At 34.1% G+C, this 21713-nt stretch overlaps 2 protein-coding genes and 1 pseudogene across 4 annotated transcripts; 1 reads left to right on the top strand and 2 right to left on the bottom strand.

Annotated features, from left to right (window-relative positions):
- Nucleotides 1-992: 992 nt before the first annotated feature.
- LOC18588745 (uncharacterized) lies at nt 993-2950 on the bottom strand. The gene is made up of 5 exons (XM_007013359.3): nt 2827-2950; nt 2613-2733; nt 2410-2513; nt 1363-1494; nt 993-1258 (listed from the first exon to the last, which is right to left on the bottom strand). Exons 1-5 carry the CDS (start codon nt 2827-2829, stop codon nt 1232-1234), a joined length of 387 nt encoding a protein of 128 aa, XP_007013421.1. The 5' UTR covers nt 2830-2950; the 3' UTR covers nt 993-1231.
- A 4377-nt stretch (nt 2951-7327) lies between these two features.
- On the top strand, nt 7328-10882 carry LOC18588744 (uncharacterized). 2 transcript variants are annotated; one of them, XM_007013357.3, is made up of 8 exons: nt 7328-7483; nt 7593-7705; nt 7828-7896; nt 8348-8383; nt 9172-9217; nt 9494-9581; nt 10299-10356; nt 10584-10882. In XM_007013357.3, exons 1-8 carry the CDS (start codon nt 7435-7437, stop codon nt 10632-10634), a joined length of 510 nt encoding a protein of 169 aa, XP_007013419.1. In that variant the 5' UTR covers nt 7328-7434; the 3' UTR covers nt 10635-10882. The 2 variants fall into 2 exon arrangements, with proteins under 2 accessions (XP_007013419.1, XP_088665509.1); XM_088809383.1 differs by having other exon boundaries at nt 7351-7483; nt 7566-7705.
- A 7141-nt stretch (nt 10883-18023) lies between these two features.
- On the bottom strand, nt 18024-21467 carry LOC18588741 (chaperone protein dnaJ 49 pseudogene; annotated as a pseudogene). Its single transcript, XR_016028446.1, has 2 exons — nt 20212-21467; nt 18024-18386 (listed from the first exon to the last, which is right to left on the bottom strand). The product of XR_016028446.1 is annotated as a chaperone protein dnaJ 49 pseudogene (transcript).
- Between the last annotated feature and the right edge of the window lie 246 nt (nt 21468-21713).

Below are 21713 nucleotides of genomic sequence, written 5' to 3'. Positions count from 1 at the left end.
AAAATAGGGAGCACATATCGGTGCTCCCCAGCTCCGAAGAAAAGGGAGCACCGGTGCTCCCTTAAAGAGCCCCAAATCGGGCTCCCTAGGGAAGCTTTGGTGTTCCCTAGATGGGGAGTATTTTTTTTAATTAATAAAAAAATTTTAAAATTATATAATAGTAATTTTAAAAATTAATCAAAGGTAAAATTATCTTTTTATTCATACTATATCATCAAACTGATAAAAACACTAATAGTTGGACCTATGTGTTTAACAAAAAATATTTTTTTAAAACGAAATATCTATTTTGAAAACTAATAAATCTCTATATAATTTTGATCGAAACCTAAAGAGATCAAAATATTTTATCTTAAATTTTACTAACAATTATTATGATTATTTACAATGTAATCTAATTATATTGATTTTGAACTATACTCACATTACATTTTTTGACTAGAATATGATTACATTGTAATCTTATATTATTATAATTTATTACAAAATAAATAATTTAATTTATTTAGACACAATTTAATTTAAGTAGACACATTACCAGAAATGTGCCCTCACTCCTCATTACCAGAAATGTGCTTCCACTGACTCTCCTCGTTACCAGAAATGTGCTTCCACTCTCCTCGTATCAAACACTATCTAAATAAAAAGGTTATGCACCTAGGTTTTTCCATGAAAATAATTTTCTTTAGCAGAAAATGGAGAAATTTTTCCATAGAATAATGTAGAAAGTTTCACCCACCTTTTCCCTTTCTTCTTTCGGGTTTCAGTTTCGTCTGTGACTCACATCTCAGAAGTGCGAACTTTAGCAGAAAACGGCAGTCTTTAAAATTTACAAGAATAGGCACCACAAAACCAATTAACCATCCCCGCACGCTGCTGCGCCACATTTCACCTCAAACTTTTCAGGATTCAAATCATCATAACTCGAGTTGCAAAAGTGGTTTTTAAGGAGAAGACAATTATCATGAAACTATAAAAGGGCAAACAAAACATATTAAACAAGCTACATTAATTAATTGCATCATCCATACCAAGTTCTAGTAAACATTAATTCAATATTATCCTCTTTCCCAATTCATAAGAAAACAGAATACGACACAACAATCATATTTGAGGTCAAATACTAAAAGACTGGCTCGCTAGTGGCACAACTTCATCAGTCAAAGCCTCTAAAGGAGCGACCACAACAATCCAAGAGGCCCATCACACCGAAAATGAGTTTCATACTATTCTAGATCAAGAGCTTCTCAATAGCATCCTGCATTTCACAAATGAAAATACATAAGATACAGGATTAAATTCAACCACAATAAATGCAAAAATAAAAAAAATTATAATGTAGCACGTTAGAAAGAAAAATACCTTGAGTTGTTGTATTTGGGATTTCAATTGGCTTCCTTCATTTGTCGTGACCGAACATGCAATTACAGGTCTTGTGACCCCACATGCTCGACCAAGTGCTTGCTTTGAAGGGACAAATACATAGGGGACGTTCTGCAAAATTTGAATACAAATGTTATCATTGAGATTCTGTACTCAGTGTAATCTTTCAACAAAGGGCAAAGGAAAATAAAAAAACCTAGCAACTGATCCTAGAGATTTTGCTCCATCACAAGAAATCAAGGTGCAGTTGTTACGATTTTTCTTCCACAGTGACCTTTATGTTGAGCATCAAGATGCATGATAGGCATGCTACATAGCTGAAGAGTGGAGACATTTATATAAAACAAAAAGTGCATAATCTTAAATTCTTTTTTTGACTCAGTAAGCCTATCTCGGCTGATATCTTTGAGTAAAATCAGATATCTCAAAATTCAAATCTAGGAACATATTGATAACAATAAAACTCTATATGCCCCCAAATCAAGACAATTTGTCAAAAGACTCTCAAAGCTAAATATTTACAACAGTTACTAACACAGAAAAACTGTTGAGAGGAACAATACATAAGACAGCAACTAGCATATCAACCACAAATGCATAACAAACAAATGGTACTAGCCAAAAAAGGAGAGAAAGCTCTAAAACTGCTCAAAATTCTATGTTTTCATATTGGTTTATGCACAAAAAAGCACAAGCCATTTGCCACAGAACCAGCAAGTTCCCATTGAGTCCGGCAATTAAAAGCCAGAATCTGAACATGATAGAATATTATCTGATATACCACATTACATACAAACACATTTCCCATAGTGCAGTGAGCATAACACGATATTCAGTCCAATTTAAACAAGCAATTTTCACCCTGCCTAATTTTATTCACAACAAAAATACAAGTAACAATTAACATAACACTTACAGATTACTTTGCCCATTTTAATTCCTTAATTATTCAACGTTGAACAAACCCAATAGAATTAAGGAAATAAACGGCTATATCAGAAAAAAAAAATTCCATAAAGCAATTACCTTATCTTCAGCAAGTAAAGGAAGATGCAGCAGAATCTCAAGGGGCTCGGTATCCGCAGCCATGACAACGAACTCCGAGATACCTCTGTTAAGGGTCTTAGTAGCTGAAACCCAACAACCCAATTAAAAACGCAAATGGCAAAACCACACCAGAAATATTAACAATACACAACCAAAGTACGAAAATGGGTATTTTTCCTGACCTTCATTAGCTCCCTTTTTAAGCTGCTTGTAGTTGGCAGCTTGTTGAACAAGATCCAAAATCGTGGTTGTTAACTGAGCATCTGCTAGTGGGTATGCTTTTGGGTTGACCGGTTCTCCTGTCTGCAGAAAATATCAGCCAATTTGTAAATATAATGCAAACATAAAATCACTTCGGTTTAGCAAATATTAGATGAACAGAATAAGAGAGAGTACCATTTTGGATGAGAAAGAGGGTTAGGCGGAGGAGAAGAGTGGCTAGGGTTTTTGTGAGCCACCTAATTTAGGGTTTAGGGGAGAAATAAGGTGGGAAGATAATTTATAGCGAATAACTCGGATCGGGTTTATGGTAAGGGCCAAGAGGTTTCTTTTTCTGTCAAAAGTACCCACATGTCCCTGTACAATACCAATATGTCAATTTAGTCCCTCTAATCAAAACTAATCAATTTAGTGTATATTCTAAATTTTTTGCAATTGAATCCTTTAGCTTAATTTCGTCTAAATTAACTATTAATAGTGATAATGTGATCCTGACATGTCAGATGATGGTGACATGTCATGTTAAAAAAATTTGTAAAATTTTTTTTTACAACCTATTTATTTGTGCCGTGTCATAAAAACCAAATTATACAAAATTACAAAATATATGAATTAAATTAAATAAAACTATATAGCACAGAGATTAAATTAAATAAAATCCTATAAGTTAGGGACTAAATTGATTGTAATTTTACTTAAAATATGAAGTGTATGGAAATCTTTTGTTTGGTTGATTTATTTATGCAATTCAAGAAAAAGTATATGATAAAATAATATTATTGTATTAACTTTTCATCTGTAAAAAAAAATTGTACAAACTAATTACACTATTTAATTACGAAAAAGAACAAATCTAGTTACAAAAAGAATTCAATAATGGAAAGCTCCAATGGTTCACCTCTATATCATTATACAAAAATATTGAATCATAATTTTCAAGCATATGCACATGAGCAAAACATACACGTACTTTCAAAATTACAGGGATGAACTAAATTGAGTCAAAATTTTTACAACGTCTCTTTTGTATTCCTACTACCAACATTGCCTATTATCAACATCAGTTACAAAATAACAAGCGAACAACATATCATTTAACATTTTTAATAACATTTCACTAGCTAGTTACAAAAGCAAGTGTAATACCTAATTGTAGCAGCAGTGCATTTTGGTCAATTGGACGGTTGCATTACAGAAACAAAAGTGTGACCTTCTTGATGACAAACAGTACATTTTGGCCAATTGGATTGCTGTTACAATTGGGTCTTACACTTGTTTTTGTAATTAACTAATGAAATGTTGCTAAAAATGTCAAATGATTTGTTGTTCAGTTGAATATTTCAATTATAACTTTTACTATTTCGATGTATGAGGATCAAGATCTTTCATGCTCTCTTCTTCCTCTTTCGTAAAGATGGTAAGTTGAGAGCTATTTTGATATATGAGGATGAATTAAAGACGTTACTTATATCTTTTTGAGTCTTATTAGTAAGGATCTCAAGTAACACACGTTTTATAGATTTTGTCCATCTAAATTAGTTTTATTTTCTCATTTTTACCATAATTATTTATATAAAAATAATACAACAAATAACTAGTGATAAAGAAATGTTGGAAATCCGTTTAAAAAAAAAAAGAAATGTCTGTAAAATGTAAATAACAACAACTTCAAATAAGAGTATGTTTGACTTAACTTTTTTTTAGCTTAAAAGCTATTATGAAAAATAATAGTTTTTAAAATTAAACTAAAACTATTTGATAAACTATTTAATAAAATAAATTATATAAGCTCTAATTTCGATTAAAATTACCATAAAGAGTATTTATAGTATCTTCAATCACCTAATAAGTTATAATGTAATACTTCAAGTTTATATATAATTTCATATGTTAAAATCGAAAAAATTAATTAAAAAATAATAATTTTTAAACTTGTATAGTAGCAATAGTATTAGATTTTTGTTTATCTAACAAACAATCGGATTATGATGCTCTAATTTTCAAAAAAAAAAAAGAAACTATGTATTTAATATTAAAATCTTTTTTGGTGAAAAGAGAGAAAATCTTTAAATAATATTTGAATGCAGTTTTAAATTTTAGATTTTTTTTCTCTCAATCTTTGTAAGAACAAAAAAATTCTAAATTTTGATATTATGTTGTTGGGTCTTCTATTTTTTTATTAGTTTTTGTAGAGAGAGGTAGAGAAGAGGAAAATCGTGATTTACATTGAAGAATGGTAATTTGTAGAAGAAATGAGATGAGAGGGAGATTAATTGAGAGAGGGGTATTTTTTGAAAATTAATGTTTTTTTTTAAATAAGAGAAGAAAAAGCTCTTCCCTATAGCTTTTTTTTAAGTTTTTTTTTTAAATTTTATTCTTAAAAAAAAACTGTTTTTTTTTAAGAGTTTTTCAAAAAATCATGTTTGGCCTGGCTTTTACTTTTAAGAAGTAGATAAGTTGAAAAAAAATTAGACCAAATATGCACTAAATAGAAAACATAAATAGTAAAAACCCAACATATCAAATGTAGAAAACAAAAAAACAGAAAAATCTTTTATAATTGTCACATAATTAAAGTTTTCATGTAATTATTTTCATAAGCATACAAAAAAACCTAGTAATAATTGCTATAAAAGATGATAAAAAGTTAAAGCTTATATTAATATTAACATTTTTAAGGAGACAATCCGATGATTAAAATTAAAAATTCTATTATTAAGTGGTCAAGTTTGATTTTGAGATGGGCAAAGTAAATTTTTTTTTTTTGGACAATGTAAAATTAATAGATGGAAAAAGATTACCCTTTCTTGTATAACCTACTATTATATGTAGTGAAAATGAAAAAGTTAAAAGACTATAAATACATTTTTTTTATTATCATAACAATGATAACAACAAATTGGGAAGATTTTTTCTTTAAATTTTGTTGTCAGTGGCTTTAGTGATAAATTTTACTTTTATAGAAATATTTCCAAAAAATATTGTTTTTTAGAGCTAATTCTCAAATAAATTTCTAAATTATTGAAGAAAATTCAAATAAGACATTATTCTTTTATTGCATTCAATCAAGCCTATATATTTTTATTTTGAGTCAAATAAGCTCTTATAATTAATGATTGACTTAGTCAAAATGTCATTTGTTATTCTATATTACATGATACTAACGCAGCATGCTAACATATTATAATTGATAACGATATAACATATATTTTTCATCTTCTATATTAATATCATGTCAGCATCATGAAATATAGAATGATAAATGACATTTTTATTAATATCAATTAATCAATCATTAGTTATAAGAGTTTTGACTCAAAATAAAAATGTAAGGCTTATTTGATTTAAAATAAAAGTATAATGACTCAATTAAATACAATAAAAATATAAGGATTTATTTAAATTTTCCTAAATAGTTTAAAAACGTTTTTAGATATTATGTTTTTTTAAAATAAAAAAGATAACACTTTGACTCAAATTTAAATATAGTTAAACATCTCTAAATTAATACCCTCAGAACTATGAAAATTTATTAATTAATAGAGATATTGTTGAATCCATAAATTAATAATTTATTAATTTATACATCAGTTAATAAAAAATTAATTTATCAAGGTATTCTTTTTTTTTTTCAAAACGTTGAACTTAATACATGTATTATGCATAATTTTCTCTTACAATATGAGAACATTACACTAGAACTTCTTAATGCACTACAAAAAGTGAGACATGAGATATAAGGAGACATCAATTTCAAGAGAAAACAAATAACATTTGAGTCATATTTTGCAAATACTTCATAATTAAGTCATTTATATATATAATTTTGATACATAGGAGATTATTAATTTATATATCAAGTAAGATCTACGTGTGTTTTTTTTAAATGTATTATCTTATAAATTTGGTGAATTATTAATTTATCACATTGATCTCAAATTGGGAACAATAAAAAATATTATTTAATTAAAATTATTCATTTATCGAGTATTAATTTATAGAGGTTATATTGTATGCACTTAAACCCTTAGCCAAGAGGGTCAAAGAAATTATTTTATGTGGGGTTGAAATGGATTTAATTAAGAAGAGATCTATATATAACATATTTAGCCAAATTAAATATTGGAAACAACAAAGCAAAACCCATTCATATATTCTATAAGGAGGTTTATATATAATGACAATAACAATAATTAAGTGAACAGTAAAAAATTAATATAATGATTAACATTTCTATTAAAGGATTTCATATCAAATATTTGAACTTTTTTTTTCATTCAAGTTCCCCGGTATGTAAATAATTCTAAGCTTTTCAAAAAAAATATAAATAATTCTAAGTAATAATAAATCAAATTAGATCACGTTATTCGTGGGTTGGACCAAAGATTCACTTGATCCATAGTGCCATTACAATAGAATCAAAGATAGGAAAGTAGCCATCCGACAGATGTCAGATAAGCCCAGTTTATATTACAGATTATCTGAACCCAAGCTGAGGCCCAATAATATATAGAAGTAGCCTCCCTGTACGACTTCGTTTAATATCATGCAAAAAACAAAAAAGCACTCGAATTGTCCGATCGTGTTCGTTCCGTTTCAGCCTTAAAAATCCGACTTGGTTGGTTTTATCTAAGTCTGACGTGGCGCAACAGAATTGAAACTGCCACATCACTGAAACTCTTTTCCAGTCTGAAAACATTGAAAGTCATCATTTCAATTCTTCTTTTTATTTTTTTTTTCATATAAACTTGCAGAGCGTTTTGAACGGGGTGGATTGAAGAAAAGATGAAATCAACTCAGATTAGACAATTTCTCTATCAGGCCGTTAGCCTTGGTTCGTTCCACATTCCCTCGCTCTCTCAGTTTTCTGAAAGCTTCATGATCGAATTTTCGATTTAATAAAATTTGATATATAGATATATTATTTTAAAAATGTTGTTTAGGAATGATCATAGCATCGGCTCTGATGGTATGGAAAGGACTGATTTGCATTACTGGAAGCGAGTCGCCGGTGGTGGTCGTGCTTACTGGGAGCATGGAACCTGGCTTCAAACGGGTGAGTAGGTTTTCTTTTCTTTTTTACCTGAATCCATAATTCCTTTTTCGTTTCTTTCAATTTTCAGTTTTGATTTCTTAAATTTGAAGAATTTAATTAAATAATAATTTTTTGTTATGCAGGGAGATATATTGTTTCTGTATATGAGTAAGGATCCAATTCGGGCGGGAGAAATCGTCGTCTTTAATGATGTATAATAGTAATAATGTTCTTTATTCTGCTTTGTTTTTTCCTAATTGCATTTGATTTTTCTTAGTTATCTTCATTTATTTACGTCAACGTCTCTAACTAATTCAGGCTCTGTTGTTTCTTTTGTTAATTAGGTTTCCCCAATGCTTTTCAAAAAAAAAAAAAAATTAGGATACCAAAATAAATAAATATTTTGGAAATTAAAAGAATTTGTGAATAGCAGTAAAAGGCAAATGGTAAAGAACAAGTTGCAAAAGTAGCAACAAAATTGAGCCTTAGTTTCAATTTATATCATCAAGTACTTGCTATCTCAAAACAAGTGTTACTAATTTTGTATAGTTCCCTTTGCATTGCCCTTTTTTTGCCTTTGAGCTGCGGCCAGCTGAGTGCATTTCAATTTCTTTGATGTATGTTTACTTGTTTTTGCTAATTTATCTTTCCACTACTGTATAGGGACGTAAAGTTCCCATTGTGCATCGGGTGATTGAGGTAAGATCTTGTTGAGGTTTTATGTTTCCTATATCTCTCTGCGCCTGTTTATTTACATAAATACATTAAACAAATAACTGCCTAAATATGTAAACTGTGTTTTTTTTTTTAAAAAAGAAAACAGTTCAATGTTGGAATTTGGAAGGTTTCTCGTGTACATTTCTGGTATGTGGATGTCCGTGTGATAATTACTTAATTTTCTTGGTAAAGAAAGAATAATCAAGAGATAAAGTAAAAACCTAGGAATCTAGTTTCTAGAGAGGAAGGGACATACAGGCATCCCTGGCTCATCTACTTTCAGCTACTAATCACTCAGCCGTGTGATAAAAAACTGTCTACCATACATGCCATATACACCCCTGAATGATCAGTCTGACGGTCTTTGTTTTCTTCTTTAGTTTTAAAGTACATTTTGGCATTTGATGTTTCTGTCAAGGATGCTATTATTGGGCTGAAGAAAGGAGTCTATACTCACCCACACATGGTGATAGAAGATTGAATACTTGAATGTTCAGTGTGAAAGAGATGCGTATCATATACTGAAATCAAAAGTATCATCTAGAATCTAATGTTTTTCATAGGTTTAACACCATATTCATTTATTGGAGTCTTATTCATGAAGTTTGTGTACAACAAACTATGCTCATGATTGAAGATTGCCTATTTCAACATCCTAGCACGTCTATATGTGCTGTGGCAATAGATCATATGAATTACATACTTCTCACCAGGTTAATAGGCATGGTAGATTGGATTGATTTCATTCATGTTTGGTTGTGCTTTGTCAGGTTCATGAGCGGCGAGATACCAGAGAAGCTGATATACTCACAAAAGGTACCATGTTCTTGATATCAATGTAGTTAAATGTGAGTCAATACAAGCTGTATCAGTACTAAAATTTTTTGTGAACATGAAATCTTTTTCCCTCTCAATCAATCTGTGGACACTTGCATACAATTTTGTTAATTTAAATTGGAAATGGTCTTAAATACATTCCAAGTTCTTCTATTTTTTGTTTTTCATTTCATTAGTTTTTCTTTTAACATGTGCGCATGTGCAGCCACTGCCTTAGTCTGCTAATCTTGTCTGTTGGATGGCCACTTTCATCAGGGGATGCTAACGACATGGATGACAGAGTTTTGTATACATCGAGCCAACATTGGTTGCAACAGAAATACATCAAGGGGAGAGCTGTTGGGTAAATTAACACCTATAATTTCCTAAGATATTAGCAAGTTTTAGAAGTGAAGACATTTCCAACACACCGACTAGGAATTTCTTGCTTTCAGTCTTTTGTGTTTTGAGTTATGAATTACCAGTTCATAAGCTTACCAGAAATTGGAATATATTTTTCTTTTTCCTTTTTGGCATAACGGATAAGGATTAAATATATGAAATTGACCGAGCCTGTGAAATTCCTCAAAAAAGGAATTTATTGAAAGGAATTATTTCCTTGTAGGTTGGCAACTGTGGATTGTTTATGCCTATTTATGTCATCATAAATCCCTGTCATTGTTTGGCACTTGATTGGCATGACTGTTCTTCTTTTGGGGTCTCTCTAGACTTATTTTTGACTTATAACTTTAAACATTATGTTCAGTGTTGCGAATTTTCAGTTCGCAAGCTTGGCACATATTATTAGAAGTAGCATTAATCGAATTGTCTTTTCTCTAAGTAATCATTCCTGATTCAGGAAGCATATAAAATAGTTGGAACTGTCAAAGCATGTCTGGCTCTTTGAATAATCTTTTTCAAAATATATGATTTCACTGTTAGTTGTCGGTTGGTGATTGTCTATCCCTAATAACTATGAACTTGGGTCAAAGAGTGACATTCATCAAAGTTTTTTACTACTTAGGTATGCCAAAAGCACCACTTAATCTACGGTGCTAAAAGATGTGTCTTTACAATACAGGTTCTTGCCTTACGTTGGCTATGTGACAATTATCATGACAGAAAAGCCTGTGATCAAGGTTTGGAATTGTTGGAATTTTAAAGTTTTCATGTTAATTAAGTGGAGTTTTTCTTTTTTTCTTTTAAATTTTTTTAAGTTATCAGTTGTAGCCCTTATAATCTTGTACTGTTTACAGTGGTGCAAACAATTAACAAAACGGCAAGGTTTTTGCCGCCTGAGCATTTGTTAAGCCTAAGCTTGTACACAAATTTTAACTTCTCCATTTTTTCCTGCATCTTCTTGCAGTACATACTTTTAAGCGCATTGGGATTGCTGGTCATAACCTCAAAGGAATAATGACAAGCTTACAAGATTTGAGACTTGGTTTAAGAAGTCACCAGATTTCCTTCTCATGTCTCAGAACTCCGAACAGTGGGGAAAGCAAAATCCAGACATGCACAATATAAAGTTCTTCAATTCTTTTTTTTTTTTTAAAAGAAAGGAAAAGAAGATTTCAAGCACTAAGTGCATGATTGTCTACCAATTTATTATCAAGATACGAATATCTTTTTGGTGCAATAATAATATGATAATTATTTATGAAATTGTTAGTTTTTGTCATAGCCTTGCGTACTTGTATTATTATCTCTACTTAGCAGAGGGCCCATCCAAGTATATGAAAGCAATTGATCAGAGTTTAGTCCTAGGAATAGCCAAATGCAGAACTCAATATGCACAAAACACCACAAACATATACAGGCAAAATGAGATATTTCAACATCCCTATTGGAATGAAAACTAGGCATATGCTCATAATGATCTTATTTGCTATTCTTGAATTAATACGTTATCTCCAACCATACATGATATAAAAACTTAGAGAACAAAGTACTACATGAATATGGAAAGTACCTCAATTCAAGCCATCTCAAGCAGCCGTAAACTTGTGCAACAAATCACAATGTGGTGTCCCAGGAATCAGATCCCGCGGCTGCAGCTGTGGCTCAATCCGACAGTTTTGTCTTAACACAGAGACATAATCCCTCTCAACACGCTCTTCAAACCTTACACGATCAGGATTATTAGCAGGATATTTCTGCTCAAATTTTGTTGACTCAACATAATAACTCACACCCTTCAGGGTTTTCATTTTGTACTCGTAAGGGTACGACCTGGACAGCGAGTAAAGAGGCTCAGAGGATGGCAAAAAGTTCGACAACAAAATCAGAATTAACAGCCCTAGAAGCGACTGGATAAGCACGCAAATGCTGAAACTGAGAAATCTGGAAGTCACAAGAGGCATCTCCTTGAAAGAAAAATCAACTTTCCAAATATTAATTATCATAACTCATGATGCCTGGAAGCCGGCCTTGGATACAATTACAAAGGTTTATTTCCTAGGCCCTTGCGTCACTCCGAAATAATCTTCTGTTTCGATGTGATCTATGAGAATGTGTCACAAACTACAGCTTCTCAATTCAGCTCTCTACACGTCACTTTTCACTCACCCGACTCAAGTATGTGAGTACTAAGCAGTTGATCCGTTTTTACTCTTAAGAATAAGCCAAAGACACTGTCTATATAACTGCTAAAACCATATAGAGGAGATTGGAGACGCTATTGACTCCCATCAGGCCTATTTAGCCTGGACAATTTCTTTCCCTGGCTATAATTAGCCATGGTCTATTTCCTTTACTCACTTTCTTTTCTTTCTCTTGATGCAAGAGGACATTATTACCATTTACCAATATATTTCACGTCTTTTGATCTTGCACAAAATTTTTTCCCCCTTCTTTTTCAATTTTCAGGGAGAATCATTCCCTTAATTTGTTGACGGTGGATCAGAAAACAACCAAGAATGATTAACTCCGGACAATGGCCTCAAACAACAGCTACCTGAACAAGATCAAGCACATCGGACAGGACTGATTTATGTGAATGATTATATCTTGCGGGGAATTAGCTGCATCCATATGATTGCAGACACCATTTTCTGAAATGTAAGATTGAAGATGGCATTTTAGTCCGACTAATTTATAAAAGGATATAGCTGCAATGAACTCCAGCATCCTTTGATGCAACATAGAAGTTGAGTGATCATTATCTTCCAGTAAGAAAATAGATTAAACATTCTTGTCTGAATCAAAATCTCATAGCTGCAAGCATGCAACTACCACCTGATTCTAATCACCCTTCCCCGAGGAAACGAAAGAAGAAGAAGAGCTAAACCAGAGGTTGTAGGATGGCCTATTAAGCACTTTAATCTTTAGTGTGGAAATTTTGTTTTACAGAGGTACACGAAATGAAGCTACAAGCATAAAATGTCATGACGAGAAGCTACAACTGTTGCGAGGCTGATGCAGTCTATGGAATTTATTTACACAAAAAGGAAAATTGTTATGATTTCATTTCTCTAGATTGTGTTGTGTGCAGCCCGGTGAACAGACCACTCTGACATGCACTCTTTTGGTTCTTGAATAAAAATATTGCGGAGTATCCACAAGTGAATTAGTAGTATTTGTATAGAATTGATTTTCATATAAATATTTTAAGCCTGGTATATTTCAAATGAATCCAACTCTGAACCCCTCGTGGATTCCTCTACTGCTTGACTGAAAAGCCTATTCTTGTAAGGGTTGGTTAATACATAACAGGAACTTCAACATCCATTTCTCTTCTCTCACAATGTTTAAGTGGATTCATTGTTGGCCAAATGTGGTCTATGCCTAAAACAGAGTTTGCTATGGGTTTCACAAACTCTAACCATGATGGCATTGATATCCCTGGTCATGACACACGAGGCCTACATCCACCACAAACTTTTCTAGTCTGATGTTGCCGTCATAATAGCATTAGGATGTCTTTCGATTGCATATTATCATACATGCCCAGCATTTCCTAGGAGCGAGGGGGAATTATAGAGACCATCGACTCGCTTGAAACATCATGACAGCATTCACCAAACCTCTGAAACTTTGTGCTAACAGAATATCAGAAACTAAAAATGCTACCGGATACAATCCACTGCTCGTTCTCATCAAGGCACGGCTACAACCAAGATTAACATTTTATAGTAGAAAACGAAATTTGAGGATAGATGACCTTAAGATATGCTAACTTTTCAAATTAAAGACTGCATTTACCTTTCTTTAACTTTTTGGATAGGGGAAATAACTTCATTAACATCAAAATGCTTGGTCCGTATCCTATAACATTCCAGACAATATTCTGGACATACATCACTCTCGGTGTATAACATCTCACGTTAAACGATACCCCGAAAAATTTAGTATGTGGTCTTAATGCTCTACTAGCAAGCCTGAGAACTCTAGATGCAGGATCAACGAACCTTAACTATGAAATTGAAAAAGATTTTGCCATGAGTATTATCCAATACACAGTGCAGTTGCCAGTCTTTGAGTAGCACACCAAGCAGAGAGTGCAAGGTGAAAAGTGTTGTCCTTTTAGTTTAGTGTCCCACCTGCATCGCAAATGTACATTGTTTGCTAATATTAAGATGAAGGAAAAGTTATCTCTGTCACCACTTTCATTAGCATCAAACATGCACACCAGTGCATGCATTGACAACAGGTATTGATCTCATCTCCAGATGATTGATAAATATGTTATACATATATCTGCCCTCTTGCTTATGATATCCGCTTCCTTCATTAGGCTAACCAACAAAGAATAATTCTACCTCACCTACTCCAGAAATTGACACCGGATGGGTATCCCCCAGGTAACTAATGACACTCAATTTTTTTTTCTTTTGAGAAGCAATGACGCTCAAAATTGTGGCTAAGACAGTAAAGATTCTTATTTAATGGGACCAAATGAAATAAAAAAATCAGTATGCTACAAATGGACCACTAATGCCATACTGGTGTTGCATGATGAAACAACAGCCTAGTTCTAAAGTCAAGCAAAACTAATCAAGAGATTAGATAAGCCAAAAGCAGAGGAGGTCCATACACAGATTGCTCCAGGAGCAGACCATAGGATCATGCAACCACAACAGCTAAGTTCCATCTTTGTAGATAATGTAACTATCCATGCGTTTCAAATAAAAAAATGCCCTTGTTGATGTTTCAAATCTGAAAGTTTGAAAAAAGCCAACTTGTTGTCATGTTTGAGTCATATAGATAACCATGCAGTGAAATAAGAATTGATTTGCTTGTGGTACATTAAATCATAGGATTATATGGCCCTTCAAAAAAGAAAAATAAAAATTCATAGGATTATATGTAAGTATTGTTAACATAAAAGTGTCTGCTCATTTAACATTCATAGGAGAAGCTGTCTCTTAGTGCCAATGATTATAAGAATGCCAGGTACTGATATTACAAAGAGTCATAGCTTTCCTTAATTTGTCAAAAATCAAAGCAAGATAATAAGTCTTGGGTTCATATATCATCTGTTCATTGCAGTTTGGTTGGAATGGAGCAGCACCAATCAAGAGTTCTTTTAAGGAAAAATAAAGCAGGGTGTAGGCTTGATTAGGGACACGCAAGATAAGGAGTTTCGTTGATAGGTGGGTATTAGCCGTGAATATGTTTCCTAGCTGCTTAATGTATGTCTTAGGCTGTTTTTGTTCCGAGGTCGAATCAGTCAGCTTGACTCAAATTCTTGGGGTAAGTAATGTATGTCTTGGTCTGTTTTTGTTCTGAGGTCGAATCAGTCAGCTTGACTCAAATTCCTGGGGTAAGTAGTTTATTTTATATGTACTAGTTTTCCCTACCTTTTTCTTCTTCTTCCCTTTTTTTAACTAGGGTACACAGAAGGCTAGCTTTGCAACAAAACGAAAAGATGAGGCATTATTTCCAATGGTTAGAAAAGCCCTAATACTCACCCTAGTACCAACAAACATGATTCTAAAACATACGTAGCATGTAGCGCTGCCAAAAACTGCTTTAAGAAAGAAGAATGCCCTATTTTCACTGTGCAGCAGAAGGAAGTTTGAAAGAACTTGGGCAGATTTTAGAAACAGAACAGAAATTGCTTCAACTCGAACTGAACCACATTTACATTTTTACCATCATGAAAGTTTAACAACATATACTCTTGTTGTCAATAAGGTTACTTTAGAAAACCAATATCAATATGCATGACTAAGTACCAAAGTATCAAACTATATAAACCCAGATGCTTCAATATCTACATTTTTATAGCAAATAGACACTATCAAAATCACTTTATTATTCTTTAGTTAAATCAATATCCATGGACGATGCATGCCTAAGGTCACAATTGTTGCACTTGAACTAATATCCAAACAAACAAACAACCACACATCCTTTAAACCCTTAAAACTAAAAGAATACTACTAGCCTAAATGGAAAAAAAAAAAAAATACAGGAACACGGAAAAGACCTTAATGGAAGCCATTAAGCTGCCGACTGAAACTTCTGCAACAAATCACAATGTGGCGTCTCACGAATAAACCCCCACTGCTGCCGCTGCAGCTCAAACCTACAATTCTGGGCCAAAACTGAATAATAATCTCTCTCAACACGCTCCTCGATCTTTATACGCTCAGGACTATTAAGTGGATAATCTTGCTCAAATTTCGTTGACCTCACATAATAATTCACACCCTTCTGTGTTGTGAACTTGTACTCATAAGGATACGACCTGGACACTGAATAAACAGGCTCAGAGGACGGGAAAAAGTTTACACGATCTTCAAACCTCACACGATCAGGATTATTAGCAGGATATTTCTGCTCAAATTTTGTTGACTCAACATAATAACTCACGCCCTTCTGGGTTTTCATTTTGTACTCGTAAGGGTACGACCTGGACAGCGAGTAAAGATGCTCAGACGATGGCACAATGTTCAACAACAAAATCAGAATTAACAGCGCTAGAAGCGACTGGATGAGCACGCAAATGCTGAAACTGAGAAATCTGAAAGTGGCAAAAGGCATCTCCTTGAAAGAAAAATCAGCTTTCCAAATATTAATTATCATAACTCATGATGCATGGAAGCCGGCCTTGGATACAATTACAAAGGTTTATTTCCTAGGCCCTTCCGTCACTCCAAAATAATCTTCTGTTTCGATGTGATCTATGAGAATGTGTCACTAACTACAGCTTCTCAATTCAGCTCTCTACACGTCACTTTTCACTCACCCAACTCAAGTATGTGAGCACTAAGCAGTTGATCCGTTTTTAGTCTTAAGAATAAGCCAAAGACACTGTCTACATAACTGCCAAAACCATATAGAGGAGATTGGAGACGCCATTGACTCCCATCAGGCTTATTCAGCCTGGACAATTTCTTTCCCTGGCTATAATTAGCCATGGTCTATTTCCTTTACTCACTTTCTTTTCTTTCTCTTGATGCAAGAGGACATTATTACCATTTACCAATATATTTTCACGTCTTTTGATCTTGCACATAATTTTTCCCCCTTCTTTTTCAATTTTCAGGGTGAATCATTCCCTTAATTTGTTGACTGTGGATCAGAAACCAACGAAGAATGATTAACTCAGGACAATGGCCTCAAACAACAGCTACCTGAACAAGATCAAGCACATCGGACAGAACTGATATATGTGAATGATTATATCTTGCGGGGAATTAGCTGCATCCATATGATTGCAGACACCATTTTCTGAAATGTAAGATTGAAGATGGCATTTTAGTCCGACTAATTTATAAAAGGATATAGCTGCAATGAACTCCAGCATCCTTTGATGCAACATAGAAGTTGAGTGATCATTATCTTCCAGTAAGAAAATAGATTAAACATTCTTGTCTGAATCAAAATCTCATAGCTGCAAGCATGCAACTACCACCTGATTCTAATCACCCTTCCCCGAGGAAACGAAAGAAGAAGAAGAGCTAAACCAGAGGTTGTAGGATGGCCTATTAAGCACTTTAATCTTTAGTGTGGAAATTTTGTTTTACAGAGGTACACGAAATGATGCTACAAGCATAAAATGTCATGACGAGAAGCTACAACTGTTGCGAGGCTGATGCAGTCTATGGAATTTATTTACTCAAAAAAGAAATTTGTTATGATTTCATTTCTCTAGATTGTGTTGTGTGCAGCTCGGTGAACAGACCACTCTGACATGCACTCTTTTGGTTCTTGAATAAAAAAATTGCGGAGTATCCACAAGTAAATTAGTAGTATTTGTATAGAATTGATTTTCATATAAATATTTTAAGCCTGGTATATTTCAAATGAATCCAACTCTGAACCCCTCGTGGATTCCTCTACTGCTTGACTGAAAAGCCTATTCTTGTAAGGGTTGGTTAATACATAACAGGAACTTCAACATCCATTTCTCTTCTCTCACAATGTGTAAGTGGATTCATTGTTGGCCAAATGTGGTCTATGCCTAAAACAGAGTTTGCTGTGGGTTTCACAAACTCTAACCATGATGCCATTGATATCCCTGGTCATGACACACGAGGCCTACATCCACCACAAACTTTTCTAGCCTGATGTTGCCGTCATGATAGGATTAGGATGTCTTTCGATTGCATATTATCATACATGCCCAGCATTTGCTAGGAGCGAGGGGGAATTATAGAGACCCTCGACTCGCTTGAAACATCATGACAGCATTCACCAAACCTCTGAAAACTTTGTGCTAACAGAATATCAGAAACTACAAATGCTACTGGATACAATCCAATGCTCGTTCTCATCAAGGCACGGCTACAACCAAGATTAACATTTAATGGTAGAATACGAAATTTGAAGATAGATGACCTTAAGATATGCTAACTTTTTAAAACAAAGACTGCATTTACCTTTCTTTAATTTTTTGGATAGGGGAAATAACTTCATTAACATCAAAATGCTTGGTGCGTATCCTATAACAGTCCAGACAATACTCTGGACATACATCACTCTCGGTATATAGCATCTCACGTTAAACAATACCCCGAAAAATTTAGTATGTGGTCTTAATGCTGTACTAGCAAGCCTGAGAACTCTAGATACAGGATCAATGAACCTTAACTATGAAATTGAAAAATATTTTGCCATGAGTATTATCCAATACACAGTGCAGTTGCCGGTCTTTGAGTAGCACAACAAGCAGAGAGTGAAAGGTGAAAAGTGTGGTCCTTTTAGTTTAGTGTCCCACCTGCATCGCAAATGTACATTGTTAGCTAATATTAAGATGAAGGAAAAGTTATCCCTGTCACCACTTTCATTAGCATCAAACATGCACACCAGTGCATGCATTGACAACAGGTATTGATCTCATCTCCAGATGATTGATAAATATGTTATACATATATCTGCCCTCTTGCGGATGATATCCGCATCCTTCATTAGGCTAACCCAAAAAGAATAATTCTACCTCACCTACTCCAGAAATTGACACTGAATGGGTATCAACTAGGTAACTAATGACACTCAAAATTTTTTTTCTTTTGAGAAGCAATGATGCTCAACATTGTGGCTAAGACAGTAAAGATTCTTATTTAATGGGACCAAATGAAATAAAAAAATCAGTATGCAACCAATGGACAAATAATGCCATATTGGTGTTGCATGATGAAACAACAGCCTAGTTCTAAAGTCAAACAAAACTAATCAAGAGATTAGATATGCCAAAAGCAGAGGAGGTCCATACACAAATTGCTCCAGGAGCATACCATAGGATCATGCAGCCACAACAGCTAAGTTCCATCTTTGTAGATAGTGTAACAATCCATGCGTTTCAAATAAAAAAATGCACTTGTTGATATTTCAAATTTGAAAGTTTGAAAAAGGCCAACTTGTTGTCATGTTTGAGTAACATAGTTTGAGTCCTATAGATAACCATGCAGTTAAATAAGAATTGATTTGTCTGTGGTACATTAAATCATAATTTATATGGCCCTTCAAAAAAAAAAAAAATTCATAGGCTTATATGTAAGTATTGCTAACATAAAAGTTTCTGCTCGTTTGACATCCATAGGAGAAGCTCTCTTAGTGCCAATGATTATAAGAATGCCAGGTACTGATATTACAAAGAGTCATAGCTTTCCTTAATTTGTCAAAAATCAGAGCAAGGTAATAAGTCTTGGGTTCATATATCATCTGTTCATTGCAGTTTGGTCGGAATGGAGCAGCATCAATCAAGAGTTCTTTTAAGGAAAAATAAAGCAGGGTGCAGGCTTGATTAGGGACACAAAAGATAAGGAGTTTCATTGATAGGTCGGTATTAGCTGTGAATATGTTTGCTACTGCTTAATGTATGTCTTAGGCTGTTTTTGTTCCGAGATCGAATCAGTCAGCTTGACTCAAGTTCTTGGGGTAAGTAGTTTATTTTATATGTATTAGTTTTCTCTACCTTTTTCTTCTTCTTTTCCCTTTTCTTAACTAGGGTAAACAGAAGGCTAGCTTTGCAACAAAATGAAAAGATGAGGCATTATTTCCAATGGTTGGAAAAGTCCTAATACTCACCCCCAGTACCAACAAACATGATTCTAAAGCATACGTAGCATGTAGTGCTGTAAAAAACTGCCTTAAGAAAGAAGAATGCCCTATTTTCACTGTGCAGCAGAAGGAAGTTTGAAAGAACTTGTGCAGATTTTAGAAACAGAACAGAAATTGCTTCAACTCTAACTGAACCACATTTACATTTTTACCATCATGAAAGTTAACAACATATACTCTTGTTATCAATAAGGTTACTTTAGAAGACCAATATCAATATGCATGACTAAGTACCAAAGTATCAAACTATATAAACCCAGATGCTTCAATATCTACATTTTTATAGCAAATAGACACTATCAGAATCACTTTATTATTCTTTAGTTAAATCAATATCCATGGACGATGCATGCCTAAGGGCACAATTGTTGCACTTAAACTAATATCCAAACAAGCAAACAACCACACATCCTTTAAACCCTTAAAACTAAAAGAATACTACTAGCCTAAAAGGAAAAAAAATACAGGAACACGGAAAAGACCTTAATGGAAGCCATTAAGCTGCCGACTGAAACTTCTGCAACAAATCACAATGTGGCGTCTCACGAATAAACCCCCACTGCTGCCGCTGCAGCTCAAACCTACAATTCTGGGCCAAAACTGAATAATAATCTCTCTCAACACGCTCCTCGATCTTTATACGCTCAGGACTATTAAGTGGATAATCTTGCTCAAATTTCGTTGACCTCACATAATAATTCACACCCTTCTGTGTTGTGAACTTGTACTCATAAGGATACGACCTGGACAGTGAATAAACAGGCTCAGAGGACGGTAAAAAGTTCAACAAAAGAATTACCAGAACCGGTAACAACTGAATCAGCATCCGAATATTGAATCCGGTAGATCCATGATCCCCCATTCTAGCTCCCATCCCAGGCCCAAAATTGAAACTTCGAAATTGCGTGGTTGCAGGAGGCATTCCACCGAAGAAAAAGTTCCTAAATATCTCATCAGCGTCAAAATCAGTATCATAAAAACCATTAAACCCGTTGCCTCCTCCGCCACGATATGCTGAAGCTCTCCTTTCATAAACAGGTTCATCCGATCCGACAAGATCATATTTTTTCCTACTTTCTTCATTGCTTAGGCACTGAAACGCTTTTGAAACCAACTTAAACGCTTCCTCAGCCCCGGGAGCTTTGTTCTTATCAGGATGAACTTTTAAGGATAGTTTCCGATAAGCTTTACGAACATCTTCAACGGAACACGTTTTCTCTAACCCCAAAATATCATAATAATCCTTCTTTTTCTTGATTTGCTTCACGATTGTGATTTGCTCTTCGGTGTAAGAAGCCGACGAAGAAGAGGAGGCAGCTGACCCAGTTGATGGATTCCTTTGGCGAATTGACGGTTGATCGGACGGCTTAGAATGAGAAGCCCCGGACGGATCTTTGGTGGACCCCGGAGATTCCGGGGCGGGTCGGTCGTCGGAATCTTTTTCGGCTGCTGCTGATAAGAGATTGTCGATAGGAAGTGTTGGGTCCAGGCGACGCGCTTTGTTGAGGAATTTGAGTGCACGCGCACGATCTCCAGCGTCCAACGCTTCTTTCCCGATTTTCAAGCATTTCAAGGCGTCATCTTTGTTGCCATCCATGTTTGAATTTGAGAAAAAAAAAAAAAAAGAAAAGAGGCAAAGATCGAATCGAAGGTGAAAAAATTGAAGGAAAAATCTTACCCTAGAAGAACTAGGGGGTGAAAAGGGGAAAAGGGTATTAGCTAATTAGGGTTCATATGTAGTGATAGTGAAATAGAGGCGCTGATTTGGGTTGACTAGTAGGAAATTAGGGTTTCATGATTTGGGGAGGGTGGGAACCGGGGAAGAAGGGGGAAAGAGAGAGTTTCTGTGAATTGTCGTCGGTTGCGTTTGTATGTGAAACAAATTGGGTGACACAGGGTTGTGGTTGGTATTTGGGGAATATGGTAGGGGTAAATGTGGAAATATATGTTGTACCATTTTGATGGGATGGTAGTCCAATGAGAA

This window comes from Theobroma cacao, chromosome 9 (genome assembly GCF_053813885.1).
Source record: "Theobroma cacao isolate CCN51 chromosome 9, ASM5381388v1, whole genome shotgun sequence".
Classification (NCBI taxonomy): Eukaryota; Viridiplantae; Streptophyta; class Magnoliopsida; order Malvales; family Malvaceae; genus Theobroma; species Theobroma cacao.
Note: the sequence above shows the minus strand (reverse complement) of the source record. Positions and strands in the feature narration are given on the sequence as shown.

What these genes read in the sequence shown, in the direction of transcription:
- LOC18588744 (XM_007013357.3), top strand. Translation starts at nt 7,435, where the DNA reads ATGAAATCAACTCAGATTAGACAATTTCTCTATCAGGCCGTTAGCCTT. An exon ending in CTATCAGGCCGTTAGCCTTG is followed by an intron (nt 7,484 to 7,592) that starts GTTCGTTCCACA and finishes AATGTTGTTTAG; the next exon opens with GAATGATCATAGCATCGGCT. An exon ending in CAGAAAAGCCTGTGATCAAG is followed by an intron (nt 10,357 to 10,583) that starts GTTTGGAATTGT and finishes ATCTTCTTGCAG; the next exon opens with TACATACTTTTAAGCGCATT.
- LOC18588745 (XM_007013359.3), bottom strand. An exon ending in TAAAAAGGGAGCTAATGAAG is followed by an intron (nt 2,514 to 2,612) that starts GTCAGGAAAAAT and finishes GTTGGGTTTCAG; the next exon opens with CTACTAAGACCCTTAACAGA. An exon ending in CCCAAATACAACAACTCAAG is followed by an intron (nt 1,259 to 1,362) that starts GTATTTTTCTTT and finishes TGTGAAATGCAG; the next exon opens with GATGCTATTGAGAAGCTCTT.